The 20,482-nt window shown below is 49.5% G+C and overlaps 2 protein-coding genes across 7 annotated transcripts in view; one reads left to right on the top strand and one right to left on the bottom strand.

Annotated features, from left to right (window-relative positions):
• Positions 1 to 1,656: 1,656 nt before the first annotated feature.
• The window catches only part of PRR14 (proline rich 14), a 43,309-nt gene continuing 24,483 nt past the window's right edge, over positions 1,657 to 20,482 (bottom strand). The window contains exons 1-12 of one of the 6 annotated variants that reach the window (XM_053363516.1): positions 13,797 to 13,874; positions 10,705 to 10,895; positions 10,330 to 10,597; positions 9,676 to 9,800; positions 9,314 to 9,575; positions 9,138 to 9,187; positions 8,772 to 8,860; positions 7,398 to 8,121; positions 6,539 to 6,653; positions 6,283 to 6,389; positions 5,573 to 5,644; positions 1,657 to 3,681 (exon numbers count right to left, since the gene is read on the bottom strand). In XM_053363516.1, the coding sequence (XP_053219491.1) occupies positions 3,426 to 3,681; positions 5,573 to 5,644; positions 6,283 to 6,389; positions 6,539 to 6,653; positions 7,398 to 8,121; positions 8,772 to 8,860; positions 9,138 to 9,187; positions 9,314 to 9,575; positions 9,676 to 9,800; positions 10,330 to 10,597; positions 10,705 to 10,802 (2,166 nt within the window). In that variant the 5' untranslated portion in view covers positions 10,803 to 10,895; positions 13,797 to 13,874 and the 3' untranslated portion in view covers positions 1,657 to 3,425. Of the gene's footprint in view, positions 3,682 to 5,572; positions 5,645 to 6,282; positions 6,390 to 6,538; positions 6,654 to 7,397; positions 8,122 to 8,771; positions 8,861 to 9,137; positions 9,188 to 9,313; positions 9,576 to 9,675; positions 9,801 to 10,329; positions 10,598 to 10,704; positions 10,899 to 13,646; positions 13,770 to 13,796; positions 13,875 to 20,482 lie in introns of those variants that run through there. The other 5 variants (XM_053363514.1, XM_053363513.1, XM_053363515.1 and 2 more) reach the window with 5 other exon arrangements.
• On the top strand, positions 16,007 to 19,054 carry LOC128400895 (zinc finger protein with KRAB and SCAN domains 7-like). The gene is made up of 2 exons (XM_053363582.1): positions 16,007 to 16,184; positions 17,033 to 19,054. Exons 1-2 carry the CDS (start codon positions 16,058 to 16,060, stop codon positions 17,926 to 17,928), a joined length of 1,023 nt encoding a protein of 340 aa, XP_053219557.1. The 5' UTR covers positions 16,007 to 16,057; the 3' UTR covers positions 17,929 to 19,054.

The following is a 20,482-nucleotide window of genomic DNA, read 5'->3' as shown; positions in this document are numbered from 1 at the left end:
CCCTGCAGTCACTGAAGCCCTTATTTGTATGTCTTCTGCACAAGAGGTCCAGAGGGTGGCAACACAAGAAGGGGCCTTTTTTACAGTGGTTCCCCATTTGTGGAATGCTCTCCTCAGGGAGACTTGCTTGGCACCTTCATTACATATCTTTAGGCAACAGGAAAAATCTTTCCTCTATAACCAGGCCTTTGGCCTTTTAACTATTTGTGGCCTTTTAGAAGTGGATGGGGTGTTTTTAATGTATTCTCTTTTCCTCTTGGTTTTAATGTATGTATGTAGGGTCTTCTGTCTGTTTGGTTGTAAGTTGCTTTGAGTTGCCCTGGGCAAGATAAAGCAATTAACAAAGTCACCAAACAATGATGATGATAGACAAATGGAAATACTTCTTCACACAGCACATAAACTATGGAAATCGCTCCCATAAGAGGAATTCAGTTTCCCATTATGAGACTGAATCAGCCTTGGTGGCCCCGATGGAGGACTTCTACTGAGAGCAAGGCACAGGGAGTATAACCATTCTCCTCCTTCTGAAGCTTTTGGTGGCTTTTTATATAATTAACCATGGCATTCTCCTGGACCAACTCTTGTGAGCTGGGTATTGGAGGCACTGCACTGCAGTGGTTCTGATCCTATCTGCAGGTTTAGGTCCAGAGAGTAGCAGTTGAAAAGATACTCATTGGTGCCACAGTGGTTTTACATTATGCTGCACCACAAGGCACCACTTTATCACCAATGTCTTTTTACCATACATATAAAGTTGCTAGGAATTTTGGGACAGGATGTCATCAGTATGCCAACATTCCGCTCTACTTCTTTTATACATCTGATTCAGGTTAGGCTGTACACACCCTGGACCAGTGGGCTGAATAATCACAGTAAGACCAAGGACTATGGTTGAGTGGTTCCCAAGTCCAGGAGGCAACTTGTCTGTTCCAGACTCTCCCTTGGGTGGTTTGCATCTTGAAGGTGCTCCTGGATCCGTGTAGTCTCAATGGCCAGGAACTCCATCTGTAAACCTTTGTCTGGGAGGACAATTCCTGTATTGGGATAGCTTGGCCACTGTGTGTCAGATGTTTGTAAGCTCAACATGATACAATACAGTGATGCATCCTAGGCTTTGATTGGGTTTGGTCCAGCAGCTGGGACTACTAAGGGTGCCACATTCTGCTTGCCTTGTTTCTTCTACAAGAGGGCATTTAATGTGTCTGCACCTAGGTTCTGTAACTCCCTATTACCATGAAGCAAACACCACAAGTACTTTGTTTCAGATGCCCGCTTAAGCCTCTTCTGCTTGCTTTTCCAATGCGTTGTTCAGCCAATAATTTATTGCATATCACCATCCAGATGTTGGCATAAGTTTTGTGTGCTCTTTTATGGGTATGTTCACAGCCCAGGTCCTTTGTATACTGTGCAATATTAAAACCTGTAAATTAATAAAAGCAGGCCGGACTAAGAGGAAGAGAAGTCTGAGATACACAGCGGAGCAAGGTTAGCGAAAAATGCAACCATCCCCACCCAGCAAAGCACCTGACGGCAAGGCCTGCCAGATGACCCTGTAGCAAAGGTAATAATAAAATACTGAACAGAAGCAAAAGTACAGAATGAATGTAGCCAACCTAAGCCTTGAAGAAAGAGTTTGTTTCACCCACAACAGTATGGAGGGAAGGTGTACCATGTTTATTTAACAAGTTTTATATAGCATCAAAACCTCTAAGCAGTTTACATAACTATAGACAGGGGGACCTTTCTCCTGATGCACATGTGGAGCAGCAGAACTTTTGTCAGGGCTTCAGAGTCTTGCAAACTTTGACCAGAGCCTACTGTACTGGGATAAAAGCTGCTCAATAAATCCTAAGTAGTTAACTAACAAGAAAACGCATTTTCCAGTAGACAAACGGACCAAAGAAAGGCCTGCGAGAGTGAATAGGATGGAAATGTCTCCACTCCCACGCAAAACCTGTTAATTTGATAAAATGAAATGTTACTGTTGCAATACTAACCATGAGGAATCAATCAGACACACTGTCTTTTCCTGTAACGAATGACGGAGTAAATTTCACCAATGTCAACTCTAGACTATGGTAGTTTTGAAGGTGAACGTACCACCTCAAAACAGATTTTAAACTGGGCATAGCTACTGAATTTGCACAAAATGCACAGCAGACTACACAAATCCACATATTTTGTTATTTGTTGTAGCCTCTTACACATGTACAATTTTAGTACAACCGGGTGCAGTTCGCTTGACTTCTTTCTTGCCATTTGATCCCCCATCACAGCAATTTTGCTTTTTGCCATAGCCAGTGCACCTACCACCATTCCTGGTAGACGGCAACATTGGCTGGGGAAATTAATTTAGTGTGGCAATGATACATGATCCACTGCTTGCTATGGATTTTCATTTTGTGGTCACTATGCCCTTGTTCCAAGGCAAAATTATCTATTGCGGTCTCCCTTAAAGCTGCATTCAGGGTCCCACCAAGGCCAGTTAAGGAGCAACTGGCAATATGTGGTTTTTTCCTCCCCCCAAGATACAAAGTTTATTAGAAATATAGATTAATAAAAAATGAAAACCAAAAACACATCATTCCTAACAAAACGGTTGATCCAAGCTAGGAACACCCAGAGGCCTTGATCCAGAGATGCAAAGGCATTCTCTCAGGATTCCCAGCCGCCCATCCACTGTCTGTGCTTAAACAGGTGGACACGTCCCCATTGCCCAGCCTATTGCTACATCGTCTCTTCTGCCACATCATCCCGTGTCATAAAAAAAACCTGCTCCTGCTGATTCTTTCACACAGTCCCTTTTTTCTTTCTCCTTCCCATCCAACAGGCACGTCGGTTCTGCATTCCTATTTGGTTTGATGGCAGTGGCCGCTCCAGAAAAGGCAACTAGGCCCTCACTTGGCTAGGCCCATCCCTTGCTGGCCTAAGTCTCTCACAGAAGGCACAACAGCGCTGGGCACTAGGTGCTCCTCCCATGCGCAGCACTGGTGGTCTGACTGGGCACAGGAGGAAGAGTGCAGAGGGCGGGCAACTCTGGGGCACAACAAACATTCTTCCCCTTCCACTTGCGAGCCAAAGAGCCAAGCAAATGGGGACTCGTGCGGTGCCAGAGCAGGCAGCATGTTGGCTGGGCCAGGTGGCACAGATAGGCACCCAGGCACTATTTTCAAAGCAGCAGAGCTTGTGGCTCGGAGACTGATCAAGGGAGGAGGAGGAGGCAACAGGCACAGAAGGCTGGTTTGATGGGGAACTGGAGAATAAACAGCACCACAGGAGAAACTTGGAGTGGTATTGGTGACTTTGGTAGTTTTTTTAAAAACAACAGCAACATCACCAGCAGCCTCTTTTGCTAGTTAAACAGAGGAAGTGGTCTTGGGCTCCTCGGGGTGCTGCCCTTCCCTCTAGCCTCTGCTCAGATCTCAGCATTCTTCTCCCTCAAACAGGGCATCCAGTTCAGCCAGCCGCTGCTGCAGCTTCTCCTCCAGCTCTGGACTCTGGGGCTTCTTTACCCTCCGCCCTCCTGCTGCCCTGCGACTCCTTCGGGAGTGGGCTTTGCGCTGCTTGCGAGGGAGGCCTCCCTCCTGGAATTCCATGGCCCGCTTCAGCTTGCGCTGGCTGGTGAAAATGAGCGCTCCGTTGCGTTCCAGAGGCACCTCAAAGATGGTCTCAAATGACCTGCAGGGGTAGAAAGGAAGAGGTGAGACACCAGGAAAAAAGGAGACAACCTCTCAGACTCCACTAACCAAGCCTAGCAGTATAAAAAGCATAAACAAATGCAGACTAACTACAAAACTGCTGACATTTTGTAGCTGGAACGAACAATGCAACGGTTAAGGTCACCATGCTCTGCTATTATGCAGTCTGGTTTTAAGGCATGGGTCGAAATTGGGGTGTTTAGGCAACATGTGGCACACAAAAAAAGCACCAAAGAGGTTTGGAGGGTGGAAGGAATGAGAAGTCACAGAACATGTCCTGGCACCTTCGTAGAGAACTCAAGACAGCTCCCAGCCCAAGGTCCCCTTTGCATTCAGAGCTTTCGGCATTCACTGCTCATGTCAAGTATTTGCTTCATCCATCTTAAGAACTTGAAACTTCTAAATTAAAAGCAGCACTTCTCAGGAAAGTAGATAAAATTCTGAGGGCTGCAACAAGTATTAACAGGAGCAGAAAGATGGTGCAGCAGTGACCATGAAGTACAGCACAGGGACTGAGAGATTTATCAATTCCAAGGGCCATTGACAAAACATATCATAAGGTAGAGGACCACAGTTCATCCACTTATTTGCATATTGCTTTCAGGATACGGGGCAGATGTTAAAACTGTAAGTGGTTGGCATTTCACTTGTGTTCTATTTACCGCTGGTCCAGTCAGGCTACAAAAGAACAAGAGTTTGCAGTGAAATCCAGAGTGCTCTTTTGCTTGTTCCAATAGCACCAGTTTCTCTTGAAACTGCATTTCCCCCGTTTCAACTGAGGTTTTAAGGCAAACCACTTGGTGCTACAGGACCAGCAGGGCCATTTCATTTCATTTCTTAAGTTTGTACACCACCCTTCATCTCAGGGCGATCCACAACAAAAGTGGACCTTGACAGCTAGATGGGACAGCCTGCCTACCAATCACTTGACATGGTGACGGACAGGCAGGTTGTCCCACCTGCCTGTTAAATATGGCCCATCAGTTGCCGTCAAGTTAGGATCTGGCCCACTAGGTGAAAAAGGTTCTCTGACCCTGGTTTAGGTGCAGTGATGGTCACCAAATGGGAGATCTTTAAAAGGGGATTATGAAGTTCATGGGTGATAAGGCTTATCAATGACTAGTAGGATCTCTAGGGACAGAGATAATATGCCTCTGACTACCAGCTGCCCAAGAATAGTGTTTACTTTGGGGATTGCCTTTCTCCATATCTGCCCACTCAACCACTTCAAGAAGAGGAACTTGCAGCAGCACCTACACATTGGAACCCCCTGCCTATTGACATCACACAGGTGCCTTGGCTGCACTTTTTCTGGCCCCTGCTTAAAGCATTTTTGTTTAGGCAAGCCTATCTAGACCTATAGAAGCTACACGTGTTTACATTTGCCTTTGTTGAGCTACACGTGTTTACATTTGCCTTTGTTGATTTCAGTCAGTTTTGAATGTTTTTAAAACACCTGTGTTTAAGTGTCTTTTATTGATCATGTGTAATTTAATTCATTTCCTTGCAGGCTTTCCCGAAGGCAGCAGGTTAGACTAGATGAACCCTCAGTCTGGCCCAGCAGGGCTCTTATATTCCTATATGTCAAAGGCTCAGAAAATAGGGAGAGCTTGTACACTACTGCTCTATGACCCCGTCACCACCACTGCCCCATAACTATCCTCATCCCATTTTTGGGGGAGCGAACTATGCATGTTCACAAATATATTCAGACTGCAGGAGGTAGTGCTTATCGCTTGTGGATGCTGAAGTCAGAATCTGGGGTTGCTGGCTTGAAATGACTGAGGGGAAAGAGAGAGAAGGGTGTGTGCACACAAAAGTAATGAATGCTGGTGTTTTAGAAAAGGACAGATGCCAGCAGACTTCCTCACCTCTTCTCTGTGGGTGTGCGGTAGTTCTTGTTGGTGTAGATCTCCTCCAGGCTGAACTCTTTCTTGTTCAACCTGACACAGGAAAGAAGATAATAGAATTAATCACCCAGAAATGGCCTTGGCCTACGATAAAATATGTGTGCGTGCGTGTAGATATAGATATAAATATACAGGAATACTCACTTAGCCCTGCTGGGCACCAGATTGCTTTCCCTGCTACCCCGCTTTGCTTCCATGCTCTGCCAGAAACTACCAGCTGATCTCTTAAGCTTGCAATTCAATCTGAATCAGGCCCAATGGTTTAGCCCACTGGGTTTTTATTGCTTTTATTGCCCAAGAGTACCAGAGTCAGCACACTCTCCACCACTCAAGTGGTCCCTGTCAGAGAGGCTCTGCATTTGTTTCAGTTGAAAGACAGATGATCAACTAACAAATCTTTAACATTGGTGGACAGCGCTAATTCTTGACTGGCAGGTTCAACTCAGCTAGCACTTTTAATTAAAAAAAAACAAAACCATTTACACCTTTCCTTAGGTGAGCCCCCTCTCATACAGCACTCATCTGCCCCCAGGCTATAGAAGACCACATCCGCCTCCTTTCCAAGCACTGTGGAATCTGAATCCAGAGTTCCTAAACCACTGTCAGGCAGATTCACAAGCTACTCATCTCCATTTGCAGAAAGGCGCCCCCCATTCCACTCTAGCCCTCACCTGACAGGCCGGGGAAGCCCCATGGGAGTGAGATTTGCTTGCTGCTTGGACGGTGTCTTGCGGATCCTTATGGAGGACACCTTCCCTACGGTGTTGTCTTGGGATCCCTGCAGGTTTTAGGGGGGGTAAGAAGGATTTTGAAAGGCCACAATGGCAAAGCAAAATGGCCCTCAGACTGAGAGCAGGTACCACAGACCCCCATTCTTCACGGTGCAGCACCTCCTAATTGAGAAGCTTGAGTCAAACAGCAACTGACCTTCATCTCAACTTCTGAAAGCATCATCTGCTCCGACGTGAGCAACTCTGAGTCGACCACGTCCAAGCCAATCCCAGACGCCCTCCGTCCATGATCGGGCGAGTGAGAGAGCTCCCTGCGGAGGACAGAGGAGAAACCAAGCATCGTGTATTAGCGTTAGACGTCATGTTTCCCAGCTGACAGTTCTCCCTCTTTAGTGGAGGGGACTTTAAAAGAGGAAGGCAAACCAGTAAAGCAATGCCACACAGCACCGAGGGTGCAAAGCATCATGGGAGTTCTGAAGCCATGTGGGGAAAATGGAGTCTTTCTGCCTGTGAGCAGAACCAAAGGGGGAAGAGGCTCAGCCCATTTGCCTCCAGCACTAGTCAATGAATGGAAATGCCTTATGGAGAATCAGACCTCCAGTGCTTCTGGTCTGACATCATCTCCACTGCCTGGTTTTCAGGAAAGGGGCTTTTCCAAAACTGCCACTCAAGCTGTTGCCTGGAGGTGCAGGGGATAGAACAATTGATCTCTGATGTGCAAAGGATGTGCTTCAGCACTAGGACACAACTCCTCCACATACACACTAGATATTTCCTCTTTCAAATAGACCCCTTGAAGTAAATGAAATTAACTTGGATCCATTAACTTCAATAAGTCCACTTCAAGGAGGATTCAGCCTCTGAGGTTTTTAAACAACCACCCTAGAATGGCACAAACAACCCCACAGTGCTTGCTTCTTTCTCCCTCTTGGTTTTGAATGGGAAAGGAGCAAACACTTACCTAACATGTCATCTGTGCCCTTTTATGGTGTTCAAAGGAACAGCTGTTAGACTCTTGCGGGGGAAACAGCTTGCGGGGAGGAGAATATTTTTACCTGGAATGGACGGTGTCTGGTTCACGGCAGCAGGAAGGCACATGGGAGGCATAGGGGGAGCCATCACAGTGGGGAATGTGCATGGAGGGACCCAGCAAGAAGTGTGCGGGGGGTGTGCTGAAAGGATACACCTCCTTGCGCAGGCAGGGCGGGGTGGGGCGGCCCAGCTCCCGGGACACTTCCAGGCTGCAGACGGTGTGGCGACGCTGTCGCAGCTGTGCAGAGAGCGGAAGGGCCACGGGGGAGGCTTGCCACAAGCGGGCACCAGGGACGTCAGGGCAGGAGTAGCTGCGTCCAAGGCGGGGCTGAGGGGCCGGGTCCCCTTCGTTCAGGCGCCACTGGCGGATAGGGGGCCGCCCGCTCACCACCGCGTCACCCATCTCCTCTTCTTCTTCCTCCTCCTCGTGGTGGTAGCTCCTCTTCCGGGGGCGTGGTTCTGAAATGGCGATTTTCACCTCGATGTTGACTCTTTGGCGGGGTGTTCTCGGCTGGGCTGCCTCCTGCTCCTCATTCCCTGGCGGGCAAGGGGGCAGGGACGGGGGCCCCTCGGTGGACTGCACGGCTGGCTTGGACGGGGTCAGGAAGATGTCAGCAAAGGCCTCCAGCTTGGACCGCACGCTCTGGAAGACGGGGACCAGACCCCAGTGCCGGAAACGGGAGGCAGATGATGGACGCAAGAGAGCAGATGCTGAAGGCAGCCAGGATGGAGCTTCAGTGGACACATCTGGCAGGAAGGGAAAGGAACAACATTGTCACAAGAGGGCCAAAGGGAGCCTTCCCCAAACTGGGGTCATCCAGGCCTATGGGACTACAATTCCCATCATCCTTGCCCATTGGCCACACTTGCTGGGGCTGGTGGGAGATGTCGTTCAGCAACATCTGAAGGGTCAAAGGTTTCCAGTCTCTGACTTAGAGTCAAGAGTTGTCATCCCCCAACACACCGACACACACTTTGTGAAGGATACAGACATCTTCCTCTTCTGTTTACACCTGAGAATCTTCCTCTAGCTGCTTAGCTGTTGCCTTTCTTAGATTATTAACTGGTCTCAAGATTTCTGGAGAGTACTCTGGCCGGCTGATATTCAGCCCAGCTTGACTCTTGGCACTCCCATCTGGATGCCTGAGTCTGTGCCCGCTTCATCCAGCCCCACGAACACCTTGCCATGGGTGGGAGATGACTGATCATCCGGCCTGGATTCAGTCCAACATGGGAATTTTTCCTGCATTACCAAAGGGGTTTTCAGACTCCACGGAACCAGGGATGTTCCAGTGAAGTTACACACACACACAAAATACTTGCACACCCGAGATGCCACTTTGCAATGAAGGACAGACTTAACAGCACACAACACCTGAATCAAGAGTTTTCCCTACCTGTTTGATGACACTGGTCTTGTGGGACTCGAGGGGTTTGGGTGTCCCCATTTGGAGATGATTGGCGAGGCAGCATCAGCTGATCACTCCTGATTAACCAGAGAAACACAGTGGGGCAGTGATAAAGCAGTCTCCTTAGCCCCTCTCCTCCCGGTGCTTTGAGACACACCCAGGGGGTCAAAGTTAGCATTTCTCCCAAAAGGAAAGAGACCATCACTTTACCCTCCAAGGGAGTTTGGGATGGCACAATAGGCACCAACTGTAACCCTTGAAGTGGATCAGTTCTCTTGCTGGGTGACTGGCACTGTCTTTAAAGGATGGGGGAGGCACAAGCAGTTCTGTGCCTTTGTTTAGGGGGGCACTCACCCACAGCGGGCTGAGGAGGTCTCCGGCTGCTCCTTGCCAGTGCCGGCAACCTGCCAGCAAGAAAAGACAGCTGAATAAAAATGTGGACTGAGCCACCACCCTCCAACTCCTTCAACAGGATTCTCCCTGTCCCTCCCAGCACTATCTGGTGAGGCTGCTTCCCAACCTTAACTAACCAGAGCTTGGCTCAAGGAACCAGCCTCCAAACTGGTGGCGAGGATTTGCTGATGAGCCACTTCCAGCAGGGAGGTCTTTGTCCCCTCGCTCCCCTTTGCAAGGGAAACCCCCTTCTGAAGGTGCTGCCTCTTTGCGTACAGGCGCTCTGAAGCGCGACACCGTGCGAGGGACACCCTCTTGTCCCACAGTTGCCGGCGGGCGTGGTCCAACTTCTCTTGAGGCTCTCGATGGGATGGAGGGTAGCCCTTAGGGGGAGACGATCTGAGGGTAGGAAGGGTAAAAAAAAGGCAGAATGTTTTAAATCAAGTGCTCGATCCCAAAGCTGTTCCACTCCTTCCGCCTCCCTGGGGCCTCTCCTCACCTGCACACTGGACTACTTTGTGTCTTTGTTGACCAGGAAACTCTGTCTTCATTCACAGCTGCTGACTGGGGGGGATTTGCACAGGGAGATGTGGCAGATCTTTGGGGATCCCCTTGTGGATCATTCTGGGCAAAGAGAGGCGCACACGAAGTTTCAAAGAGCTTAAGGATAATGAGGGACAGGGGCCTCCTTTCCCCTTTTTCCCCACCTTCCATGTGTATGTTTACTCAGGAATCAACTCATGGGGACAAGGCATCCTTCAGGGTCCTTAATCCAGGTGGCTTGACTCCTCCATCACAATGCAAGAGGTACACTATAGGTCACAATTCTCCTGGTCTGGTAGTGCAAAGCACCCTGGGAGCTGCAGTGCACAGTGGGAAAACCAGTGCTTTTTTTTAGGAGGTTCTCAAGGGTATGCAGTACCAGAAACTCTTTTTTGTTGTTTTTTAAAAGTGTGGCAATTACTGTAACAACTTTATGGTGAGTACCGGCACCTATTTCTCTAGAGAGAGAAAAGCACTGGGGGAAACTATGGATCTGGGGCCTTGAGACCTGTTCAACGGGTTCTCCCACCTCAGAACCAGATTTCATACAGCCCATTAGGAATCCTCTCATGCCCCCTGCAACCCAGCCCCCACACTGTGGCATCCTCACAAGCATTTGGGCTGTTGAAAAGTCCTCCAGGTTGACAGCCAGCATCTTCCGCTGCTGCTTCTCCATGGGAGAGGCCACCCGCCACAAGGTCTCTCCCGCCGCGCCGCAAACTTCCCCGTTCTGCTCTGCCGTTCGGAGTGGCCCTTGCTGAAGTCGCTGCCTCTTGCTGGGTGACAGCTCGGCATCGCCACATGGAAGGGGGCATGCCCCCCCTGTCTCGAGGGGCTTCTGGAGCAGGGCTGAGGATTCCTGCTCCTCAGAGGAAGGCCTGGAAACATGGAAGGATACAAAGAGAACGTCACAGCGGTGACACAATTTCTGTCTCGCCTCTCCCACTCAGGACTTTGACAGGGAGGAGAGTCACTCTTCTCTCACCTGTAGATGAGGATTTTTCGCCGTCTGATCTGCCTCTCCAAGTGTGACATTGGCTGAGGGTTCCCCTCAGATGTTCGTTCAAGGAGGGGCCACTCCATGGCCTGTCTCAGAAGGGAGATACCCCACCCCTTCCTGGCATCAGGAAGGTGGCCGCCCCAGAACAGCCCACAGGGTCTTCATTTCTCACTTCTCTGCTTCAGAAAAGGAGAAAACAAGAATTAAAATGACTGCATTCCCATGGTCCCCAGATATAGTTCTGCTTTTTAAAGCCAAATGCTACTTTAATCTGGATTAACCTGGAATGTGTAACACCACACCCAGATTGTCAAAACTTACTGCACGGATGACAAATCACAATTCTCTTTACTAGCTGGAGAAAACTTCACATTTACTACTGAACTAAGCAAAGGATGGTTAAGAGGACACTCCTGTTCTTGTCTACTCAAAAGTAGACTTCTCTCCCCTGGGTTCAATAGGACTTCCTCCCAGCTAAGTGTGTGTAAGCATTGAACCCCATGTGGGTCAGGGGGATACACAGCCTGACTAAAAAACCCTAGCAATGCCACCCCCTCCTTTCTGAAGGACCAGCAGGCTCAAACATGCATCCTCCAATGACACAGAGGCCAGCATAAGAGCTTATTAGGTTTCCCCTTAGAGAAGGTAATTATAAATCATTAGGAGGCATGCAAATAGCACCTTAGCAACAACCAAAAAAACGCCCTTCCTTCACAGAGATTCTCCAGGGCTACAAGACTAGAAGCTCAGGTAGGAAGGGAAAACTTCTCAGTGGGAGTGGCAGATCCCTCCACCCAGGGAGATGGGTAAAACCAAGCAGGCACTTGCCAAATGGGGGACAGCAAATTAAAGGTGGGGGCTAGAAACAGAAGCACCACAAAGGCATGTACTACAGCAAGCAAGGCAGAAGGAAATCCAAGCTGGAAAACACACTCCACGGCTTTTAAAAGGGCTCAACAGAACAGAAAGAGGGAACCTGTTGCCCTGCACTGGTGTTGGTCTACAGTACTGTACACAGAATTGTAATTGGAAGGGACCACAGGCGTCACATAGTCTAACCCCCGTGATGGAGGAATCTTTTTGCCCAACGTGGGGCTCAAACCCACAACCCTGAGATGAAGAGTCTCCTACTCTACCAACTGCCCTTGCTGGCAAGAGCTAATGGCAGTTGGGAGTCCAACATCATGTTCAGGGACATGGGTTGCCCAACTCTGCAACACAGATACACACTAAAGGCAGACCAACGTTTTAGTGGATTTACATTTCCGCACATGACAGGAGCCTTGCTCAGACATTTGTCTTGTCTGTGACCTTCCTCACATTTGACATCTCATTAGAGATTATTCTCAAAAGTTACCCCTGGCAAGAAGAGACCCAGGAAGACTGTGGGAGGAAGGGTAGGAAATGCCGAGTAATGCCGGGTGATAAAACTCAAGCCAACAAAAGCGTCTCAAGTCATGGCAAGATGAAACAAATAAGAGGCAAGCAGCCAAGTAAGCAGAGGGTGGGTGATTTTGCTGGGGCTACTGCCAGTGGCAATATTAGGCTGTCTCAGACCATATTTTCTCAGTAGAGTCCTGGACTTGGAACAGCTGCTCCCTTCAGCAAAGACACTGTGATCTCTGCCATCCAAATATTTTCCTCCCAGGAGTCGGTATTTTAATATTTTTAGGTATTAGCAGCATTTATGGGGGTTTTAAAAATCCACTTATCCAATTTCCTGTTTTGCAGCTTAATTATTCCCTGGGTTTCCTTAACTATGGAAGAAGATTGGTGGGGGTGATGCCACTGACAAAGATGGCAGGCAAAGATGGGAGTTCTGTCCCTAGGAGCATCGAAAAAGTATAAAACAATGCAGCTACATAAGAATATGAATCATTGCCAAAATGTAATATTGTCCTTCACTCTTCCTGCCATACTTGCCATCCTCTCACGTCACACCCTTTGATAACCACACACACAAACACACACACATGCATATTAAAAACCTATGGAAGTAGAGACATCATCCCATCTGCTCCTGCCTCTCACCATCCCTGGCGATGGACCCTTGGTGTGTACAAAAGGTGAGCATGTGGGGCATGTGGAAAAAGGGAAACCATAACCCAGGGCTGCAACTGACCCAATGATCCCTCCCAGAACTGGATTTCAGTGGCAATTCTAGGATGCTGGAGGAAAGGGGTCTGCCGTCTATTCAGGATCCCTTTCTCTCACCCCCCCCCGTCCTGCTTCGCAGCCTAGGCTCACCCCACACACAGGTAAGCACGGGCACCGTCAGGCCCCTCTTTCTCTTGGGGGTCGCCTCCTAACTATCCCCACCGCCTCAAGATCCGTCCCCTTTAGCTTTCCCGCCGATTCCTCCCTCACTGACCTAAAAGGGCCAGCTCCAGAGGAGGAAGCGGTGTGGGGAGGAAGAGCTTGCCTCCGATTACCTGTCGGCTCCTCATCCAGCCCCACCCCCACCCCCCGCGCCCGGTGCTCTGCCCTAGGCAGGATCAGCACCGCTCCCTGGCGGGAGGAAAGGCAAGGCGAGTAGAGGCGGAGGCTGCTCCTCTTTCCTCCGAGGGAGAGCGGCAGCACCAGGCAGAGGAGGCGCCGGGTGGACAGTCCCTCCGCGCACCCCCGACAGCCGGGTGAGGTGTGGGGCTGGACGGTGCCCACCTCCGACTCCTCAGCCGCCTCCTCCAGATCCTTCCGCCCTTCTCCTCCCCACCCCACAAAAAACATCCAACTTCATGGGGGTCCCCCCGCCCCAAATATCTGCCCCCCACATGGTGGCCTTTTGCTCCTTCCACCCCCTCTCGATCCTCCCCACAAGTTGCCCCCTCCCCGCCGCCCCGCAATCCGCCAGGCGCGCCCGACCCGACACCGGCCGGCCACCCCACCCGGGAGCGGCGCCCCCCTCGCCCGCCCCATCCAGGGCTCACCTCCGCCGCCTCCCTCCCTTCCTCGGGCTTCTCGCCTGCCTCAGGCAAACAAACTGATAAGCACCCGCATCTCAATTTGAAAAAAATAAAATAAATAAAACTACTCCGCACGCTCGACCCCGCCTTTACCGCCTCCTCTCTCCAACTCACCAGCTCGCCCTCTTCCTCCTCCCCTCGCCCTTCTCCAAGCAGCCGCTGGACAGTGCCCGAGCCCACATGCAGCCCACCCAATGGCCATGCGTCTTGTTAATGGTCCCAACCAATAGGCGCGCGGTTTCTTTACCGGCGTCTGGTAGCTACAGCGCCGCCATCGCTGTTCAGGGCAACAACAAAAAAAGTTGGTCGCAGACTTTTTTGAGTTTGTGTTGCAAAAGGAAGCGGTGCGACCGCCTTCTTCGCTAAAAGGCGTCTGCGCCGTTGAAGTCAGCAGGCCCGCCATCTCAAGAAAGGGCAGGGAATGAGAAGAAAATAGGAAGGAAAACGTACAGGGCGGTAGCCATTTTGGGTGAGGGCAGAGTCTGGTTGGCGCCGTTTAAGACGCCGCCATTTGAGGGGAAGACCAGAAATTCAGGCTTTAAAGAAGCCGTGTTTCCATTTTCCAGTTGGATGCGATGGAATAAAGAATAGTAGTTTCCTTGGTTCCTTCCTTTAGGGAGGTCGTTTCGTCATACGCCGTTTTTGAGGGAGATTAATCTGTATTAAGTTAGAATTATAGAATTATAGAGCTGGAAGGGACCCCCAAGGGTCATCCAGTCCAACCCCCTGCAATGCAGGAATAAGTTCGTTGTAAGGCAGTGCAAAACAGCACACACACATAAAGACTAGTTTAATATGTCATTATTATTATTATTTATTATTTATTAAATTTCTATACCACCCTTCATCCGATGATCACATGGTGGTTTACAACATAAAAACACAAAAATACATAACATAGTAACAAACAAAATAATACTGCCTCCAACACACACAGTTTAAAGGGCTATATATTGTTTAATTAGCCAAAGGCCTAGAAGAGGAATATCCGCCTGGAGGAAAAACATTTGTGTTCATATTTTTTAAAAAATGTTGAGGTATGAAGTGCTCACCATCTTGCCAGTTCATTCCCTCCACACTCCTAGGCATGTCTGCTCAGAAGCAGGCTTCTGCGTCAAAGGAGGCCTCCAAGACAGAATGATCTTAGCCAAGGAATCAGACCGACCAGGATCTATGCATATTCCCCCTCATCTCTCTCTGAAAGTAGTAGTGATGAGTAAAGGTGCACTCCTTAACCCCATTTACCACATGGAATTCACCTAGACCTATTTCTGAGTAGACATGGTAGGGATTGCCAGTTTAGCTTGGGTTAGTAAACTCAGGGGGAGGAAACTGATTTTCTTGATCCATTTCAACCTGGGTTTCAGCCAGGTTTCGGCACAGACAGAAACTGCTTCCAACAGAAGCAGTTTCCAGGCCCCATTCAAAGTACTGGTTTTGACCTATAAAGCCTTAAATGGCTCCTGACCACAACACCTCAAGGACTGGCTCTCCCCATATGAACCACCCAGCAGCACCCTGCAATCATCCTCCAAAGCCCTTCTGCGTGTGCCTCCTCCAGGAGGTGGTAATATGAGAATGGGCCCTGTCTACAGTTGCTCTGTGTTTGTGGTGTGCTCTCCCCAAGGAGGTTCGATTGGCACCTTCATTATATACACCTTTAGGTGCCAGGCGAAGGCAACCAGGCCTTGCACTGATTAATATCCTATACCCTTTTAAATGTGTTTGTGGGGGGGAGGAGGGGAGTTATTAGTTTGTGGTCTTCTTGTCGTTTTTGTAAAACATTTTGTGCTTCATCTTCCATTTTTATGCTTTGAACCACCCTGAGATTAAAGGATGAAGGGCGGTATACAAATTTCATAACTAAATAAGAATAATGATATCCCTTAGCAAATCTCTGCCCTACACTTGCCCATTTCTTGGTCGAAGCCTTGCCCGAATGAAGGTACCATTCATTTCCCCATGTGACCACTTCCCAGACGTTGTTGGACTGCAATTCCCATCATCCCTTGCCATTGGCTATGATGGCTGAAGCTGATGGGAGTTGGAGTCTATCAGCATCTGGCGCGCACCGCGTTGGCTATACCGCTTTACCGGTTCTAAATGATAGCTGCCTCCGCCCTCCTTCATCTCTAGGATTCGCCTGTCCTCTGCTCTCAGGATCAATGGGTTTTATTTCTACCCAGACCTTTTCTTTTAAGTGTCACTCGCTTGGGGAGACTACGCCTCCCAGGATGCCGCGCAGAGCCAGCCCTCTTCCTCACCGCGCCTCGCGCTGCGTCGGCTGAGTGGGAAAGTGCGCGACAAGCGTGGCGCTTGTCCAGGCTGGCCCTCGCGCGCCTTGCGCCGCCCTCGGCCCGCTTGCTGCCCCTGCTATGGCGGCAGGGGCTCCCTCGGCTGTTCCTGCCCGCAGCCCCCCTCGGTGGCTCGGAGGCCCTGCTGACGGCTCCGTGTACCTCCTCCTGCCCGTCCCTGCTGGAAGAGCCCTGGTGCTAACACCAGGTGAGCATGGGGGGGGAGGGGGTACGGACGGAGGGTTTGCTCGGAAACCGGGGCTAAACCTGACCCAGGGATCTGCCCTAGAATAGCATTTTTAGCCAGGTCTAAAGTCTGGATCTTGAAATGTCTGCCTATGTGTTAGAAAGTGGGAGATGGACTCGTGTTTGTGTGCGTGCAAGGGATAGATGAAACTGCAGCAGTAGGTTTCCTGAGTAACACTGCAAGCATAACCCCATTTACCCGAAAGTAAGCACCACTGAATTCCATAGGCCTTAATTCTTGGGTAGGCATGGTTAGGAGACTACGTACTGCAAACCCCACGAAAACCCTTAACACTGTTTTTCTCTTCATATGGATGCAGCCTACATATTTCTTAACCCAGGAGCTTCTTGGTTCTTGTGGTAGATATCACACTGTCTTCCTGTGCATTTTTTCTTCCCAAGATGTTTTTCAGAGGGATTCCTCATCTTGCAGCGCTTAACCCAGGGATGGGGAAACCTGTGTCCCGCCAAATGTTATTGGACTCCGATCAGCCCAGCCAACATGGCCAATGGTCAAGGATAGTGGATGTTGTGGTCCAGTAGCATCTGGCGGGCCAAAAGCTTCTCCATTCCTGCCTTATTCTGCCTCACACTACCTAAGAGTCAGAGAAGAGTCAGTGCACAAGCAGAACCATGGTGGAGAGAGGGTGCAAAATTGTGCCCGGGTTGACACCTGCCCCCCCATCCGGCCACTGAATGTGTGTGGATTAGGTTCTGTTTCAAAACCAAGTGCTTAATTTGGTGATCAAGCCTCTTTTCTGTCTGCAGCAGATGGAGCAAATTCTGCCTGGATTCTGTCTCTCCCTGCAGAGAGCAAGAACAAAGTGGAAAACCCACAGGAAGGTGGTGCACAGCCACGTCCCATTTCCTCAAGTAGCTCCAGCGGGAGTGGAAATAAGGCGCTACAGAAAGGAGGCTCTGCGAAAGACCAGCTGACTTTTTGTAAAGGGGACTTGAAGGACCCTATGTGGGCCTTGTGTGGCAAAACAAAATCCTACAAATGCCCCGACTGCGGGAAAAATTACCGCAGGAGCACAGACCTCTTGAGGCACCAGAGGACCCACACGGGAGAAAGGCCTTATCTGTGCCTGGACTGTGGGAAGAGCTTCAGTCGGAGTTCAATCCTCCTGGAGCACCAGAGAATCCATACAGGTGAGAAGCCATACAAATGCAGCCACTGTGGGCAAGGATTTAGCCAGAGCTCCAACTGTAAGCAGCATGAGAGAACTCATGGGAAGGAGAAAAGGAGCGACCCAATACACTGGGGATCACCTTGGCAAAGGACAGAGGTTCAGAGGCGTGGGCCTAAAAGCCTGAAAAGAATTGATGAAGGTGCGAGAGCTGAGCTTGGACTTGGATCTCAGTCTCCAGGGGGAAGTTCCTCATGGAGCTCAAAGATGGTGATGAAGTATCAGAAAGGCCATAGGATGGAGAAGCCCTACAGGTGCCCTGAGTGCGGGAAATGCTTTGCACGCAGCACGGATTTCATCCGGCACCACATTACCCACACAGGAGAAAAGCCCTATACGTGTGTGAAATGTGGCAAGAGTTTTACGCGCAGCTCGGTCCTCATTGAGCACCAGCGAATCCACACGGGAGAGAGGCCCTACAAGTGTCGGCTGTGCGGAAAGGGCTTCAGTCAGAACTCTAACCGTAACCAGCACGAGACAATCCATCAGGCTAAGAAATCTCCTGACACTTCCTGAGTGGCAATGGAACTTGTTACTGGGGTGTGGGACTCACTAGAATCCACTTGGCTGGGGAGAGGGCCTGAAGCGCAAGTCCAAGCGGGTGCAGATGTCCCAAGGCAAATTTGAAGCTACTGTTAGAATCCAAATGGAAAGTCCAAGGCTGCAAGTTTATGCCCACTTACTTGGGGGTAAGCCCCACTGAATTAAATGGGACTTACTTATGAGTAGACATGGGTATGATTGCAGCACTCAAGTGGTATAGGGGCTTATTTTTATATGAGGTGATTTGCTGCAGAAATCATGAGGAAAACACATGTATCTATGAAAAACCTTATTATTGACACTGAGAGGAAATAAATTAATTTTGTTACAAATTATAATATTCTTGTTAATTGTTCTGTGCACCCCAAATGTAAATTCCACTATGTTCAGTGGAATGAGTGCCAGATTTAGGGTGGTACAGGTGGGTCCCACACAGGGTGCCAAGCCAAGGGGGAGAAAAATTGAGAATATCCATAATTGAGAAGAATCATTTGGGGGTACCAAATTTTGGGGGTGGCCATATTACAAAGATTACCAAAATCCACCTCGGTGGAACTTACTTCTTCCATTCAGAAGTAAGTTACACCAGGTAAGTGGGCACAGGAGAGCTGCTTGTTAGAAAACCATTATAATTTAAATAAAAGAAAGAATACGGAAAAGGAAATAGTACCAGCAGGTGATATTTTTCTTTCCCATATAGTGATCATTACTAATGACTGCTGGTACTTAACTCTATTCTAAAAGATACTGAGAGTGTACAGCCTGATCATATTTCATACAATCTACAGAAAACTGCAAGAAAGTAGCTTGGGTTTCATCACTTCATGGTGGTTGTTTTTAGATTAGAGTAGTAGAAACATTTGCTTGATTAGTTTGGACAAAACTTGTCTTGCATTATACCATTTCCTGGCCAAACACACAATCACTGCAGCATTTTCTTTTCTTTTCCCATCAGTGAATTTGTTCTGTTATATTTGTACCCTCTTTCACTATATATGTCTTGCTATTTTTTTCTTATTTTTTTTTAACAAAAGCTAAATCTGCTTATCCCATGGTCCTGAAAATAAAAGTGCCTTTGAGGATGTGCATGCCACCCCAATCTCGGGGCAGTGTGAAATTACAGGGGTTCCAGGCATTTCCTTCGGGAATGAGGCACAGTGGGGACTGTGGTGTCTTTATGACATATGGTTTATTTACACATATATACGACCAGAGCCTATGATGGAGGGGTGCACAGCATTAAAGCCCCAAGGAGGTCCTGCTTCTCCCACAGCCCACAGCCTTGGATTCCAGCATAAATCAGGCCTGGCTCTCGCTCTCTCTGCCCTTGCAGCCTGCAGTTTTTGCCTGCAGCTTCTAGCTCATATCCCTCAACTCTCAACTCTGGCCTTTTGTATTTCTAAGGAACAGACAGTTGAGGGAGGGAGGCAGGCCCACAATTTTTAGCGGGCCATCACCAGGCTGGCCTGGCTATTCCATGCTGGGTCCAGGCATTAGGAGGAGGTCCAAGCATTCAGACCACCCCCTCTCCTACCAAACTCCTAACACTACAAATATGAGGGTCACATCTGTTGCTCTCCCCACTTTTACCTCTTGCTGTGCCTACTTTTTGCCTCTGGCCCTGCCCATCATTGATATGTCGCCCCTACAAGGTTGCCCATGAAGTAATGCCATCAGTCCTCAGACTCATGGAAGTTCCCCACCCTGGTCTAGGTGGGGATAGGTTCAGATCCCCACCCTCATATGAAGCTGACTGGGTTACCCTGAGTCAGTCACTCAGCCTATTCCAACAGCTCATAGGGCTGGTGAAGGATAAAATGGGCAGGGGGGTGGGGAGAATCTTCTATGCGTCCAGCCATTCCTGCATCCTCTCCTGCTAAGAGTTCCAGCTTCTATCACAAAGGGTACGGTAGTTGCCGCCAACCCCTTTTCTGACGACAGGCTTTTGTGCCATTTTAACAGCAGCACAACAGGTAGAAATCCAGCAGGTGCTATTTTACCTCTTACTTCAGCCTATTATTATTATTATTATTATTATTATTATTATTTGGGGGAAATACACACAATTTCTGTTGTTGAAGAGGGCTGTGTGTTGTGCACCTTGCCCCCCAAGCCCCTTTGTGACTACCCTGCTGATCTCCCTCCGGGCAGTGGAGTGTCCCGCTGTCCTTGCCCTCAGGCAGCGAAATGTCTTGGGCCGACCTTTGCTCCCAGGCACGTTCCCATGCACTACTCCCGTGTTAACGGTGCACCTTCCGGATTCGAACGGACGAGAGGCGATCGTTACTCTGCACATTCTCGGAAGCAGCATTCTCTCCCCGCCTCCCCCGTCCCTATTCCACGGCGCGGTTTCTGCAAGAGCTCACTTGCCACGAGGAAACACGTTCCTCCGGGGTGGCCTCTAGTAGAAGCTCCGGATCAGAGGCTCCGAGCTTCTCTCTCTTCCTCCTCGCCCCCGCCCCTATTTCAAAACCCGAATACTCGTCGCTTGCGGGGCTGGAGAAGGGTGGGAGGGAGGGAGGGAGGG

The sequence above is a fragment of the Podarcis raffonei genome, chromosome 13 (genome assembly GCF_027172205.1).
Source record: "Podarcis raffonei isolate rPodRaf1 chromosome 13, rPodRaf1.pri, whole genome shotgun sequence".
NCBI classification, from domain to species: Eukaryota; Metazoa; Chordata; class Lepidosauria; order Squamata; family Lacertidae; genus Podarcis; species Podarcis raffonei.
Note: the sequence above shows the minus strand (reverse complement) of the source record. Positions and strands in the feature narration are given on the sequence as shown.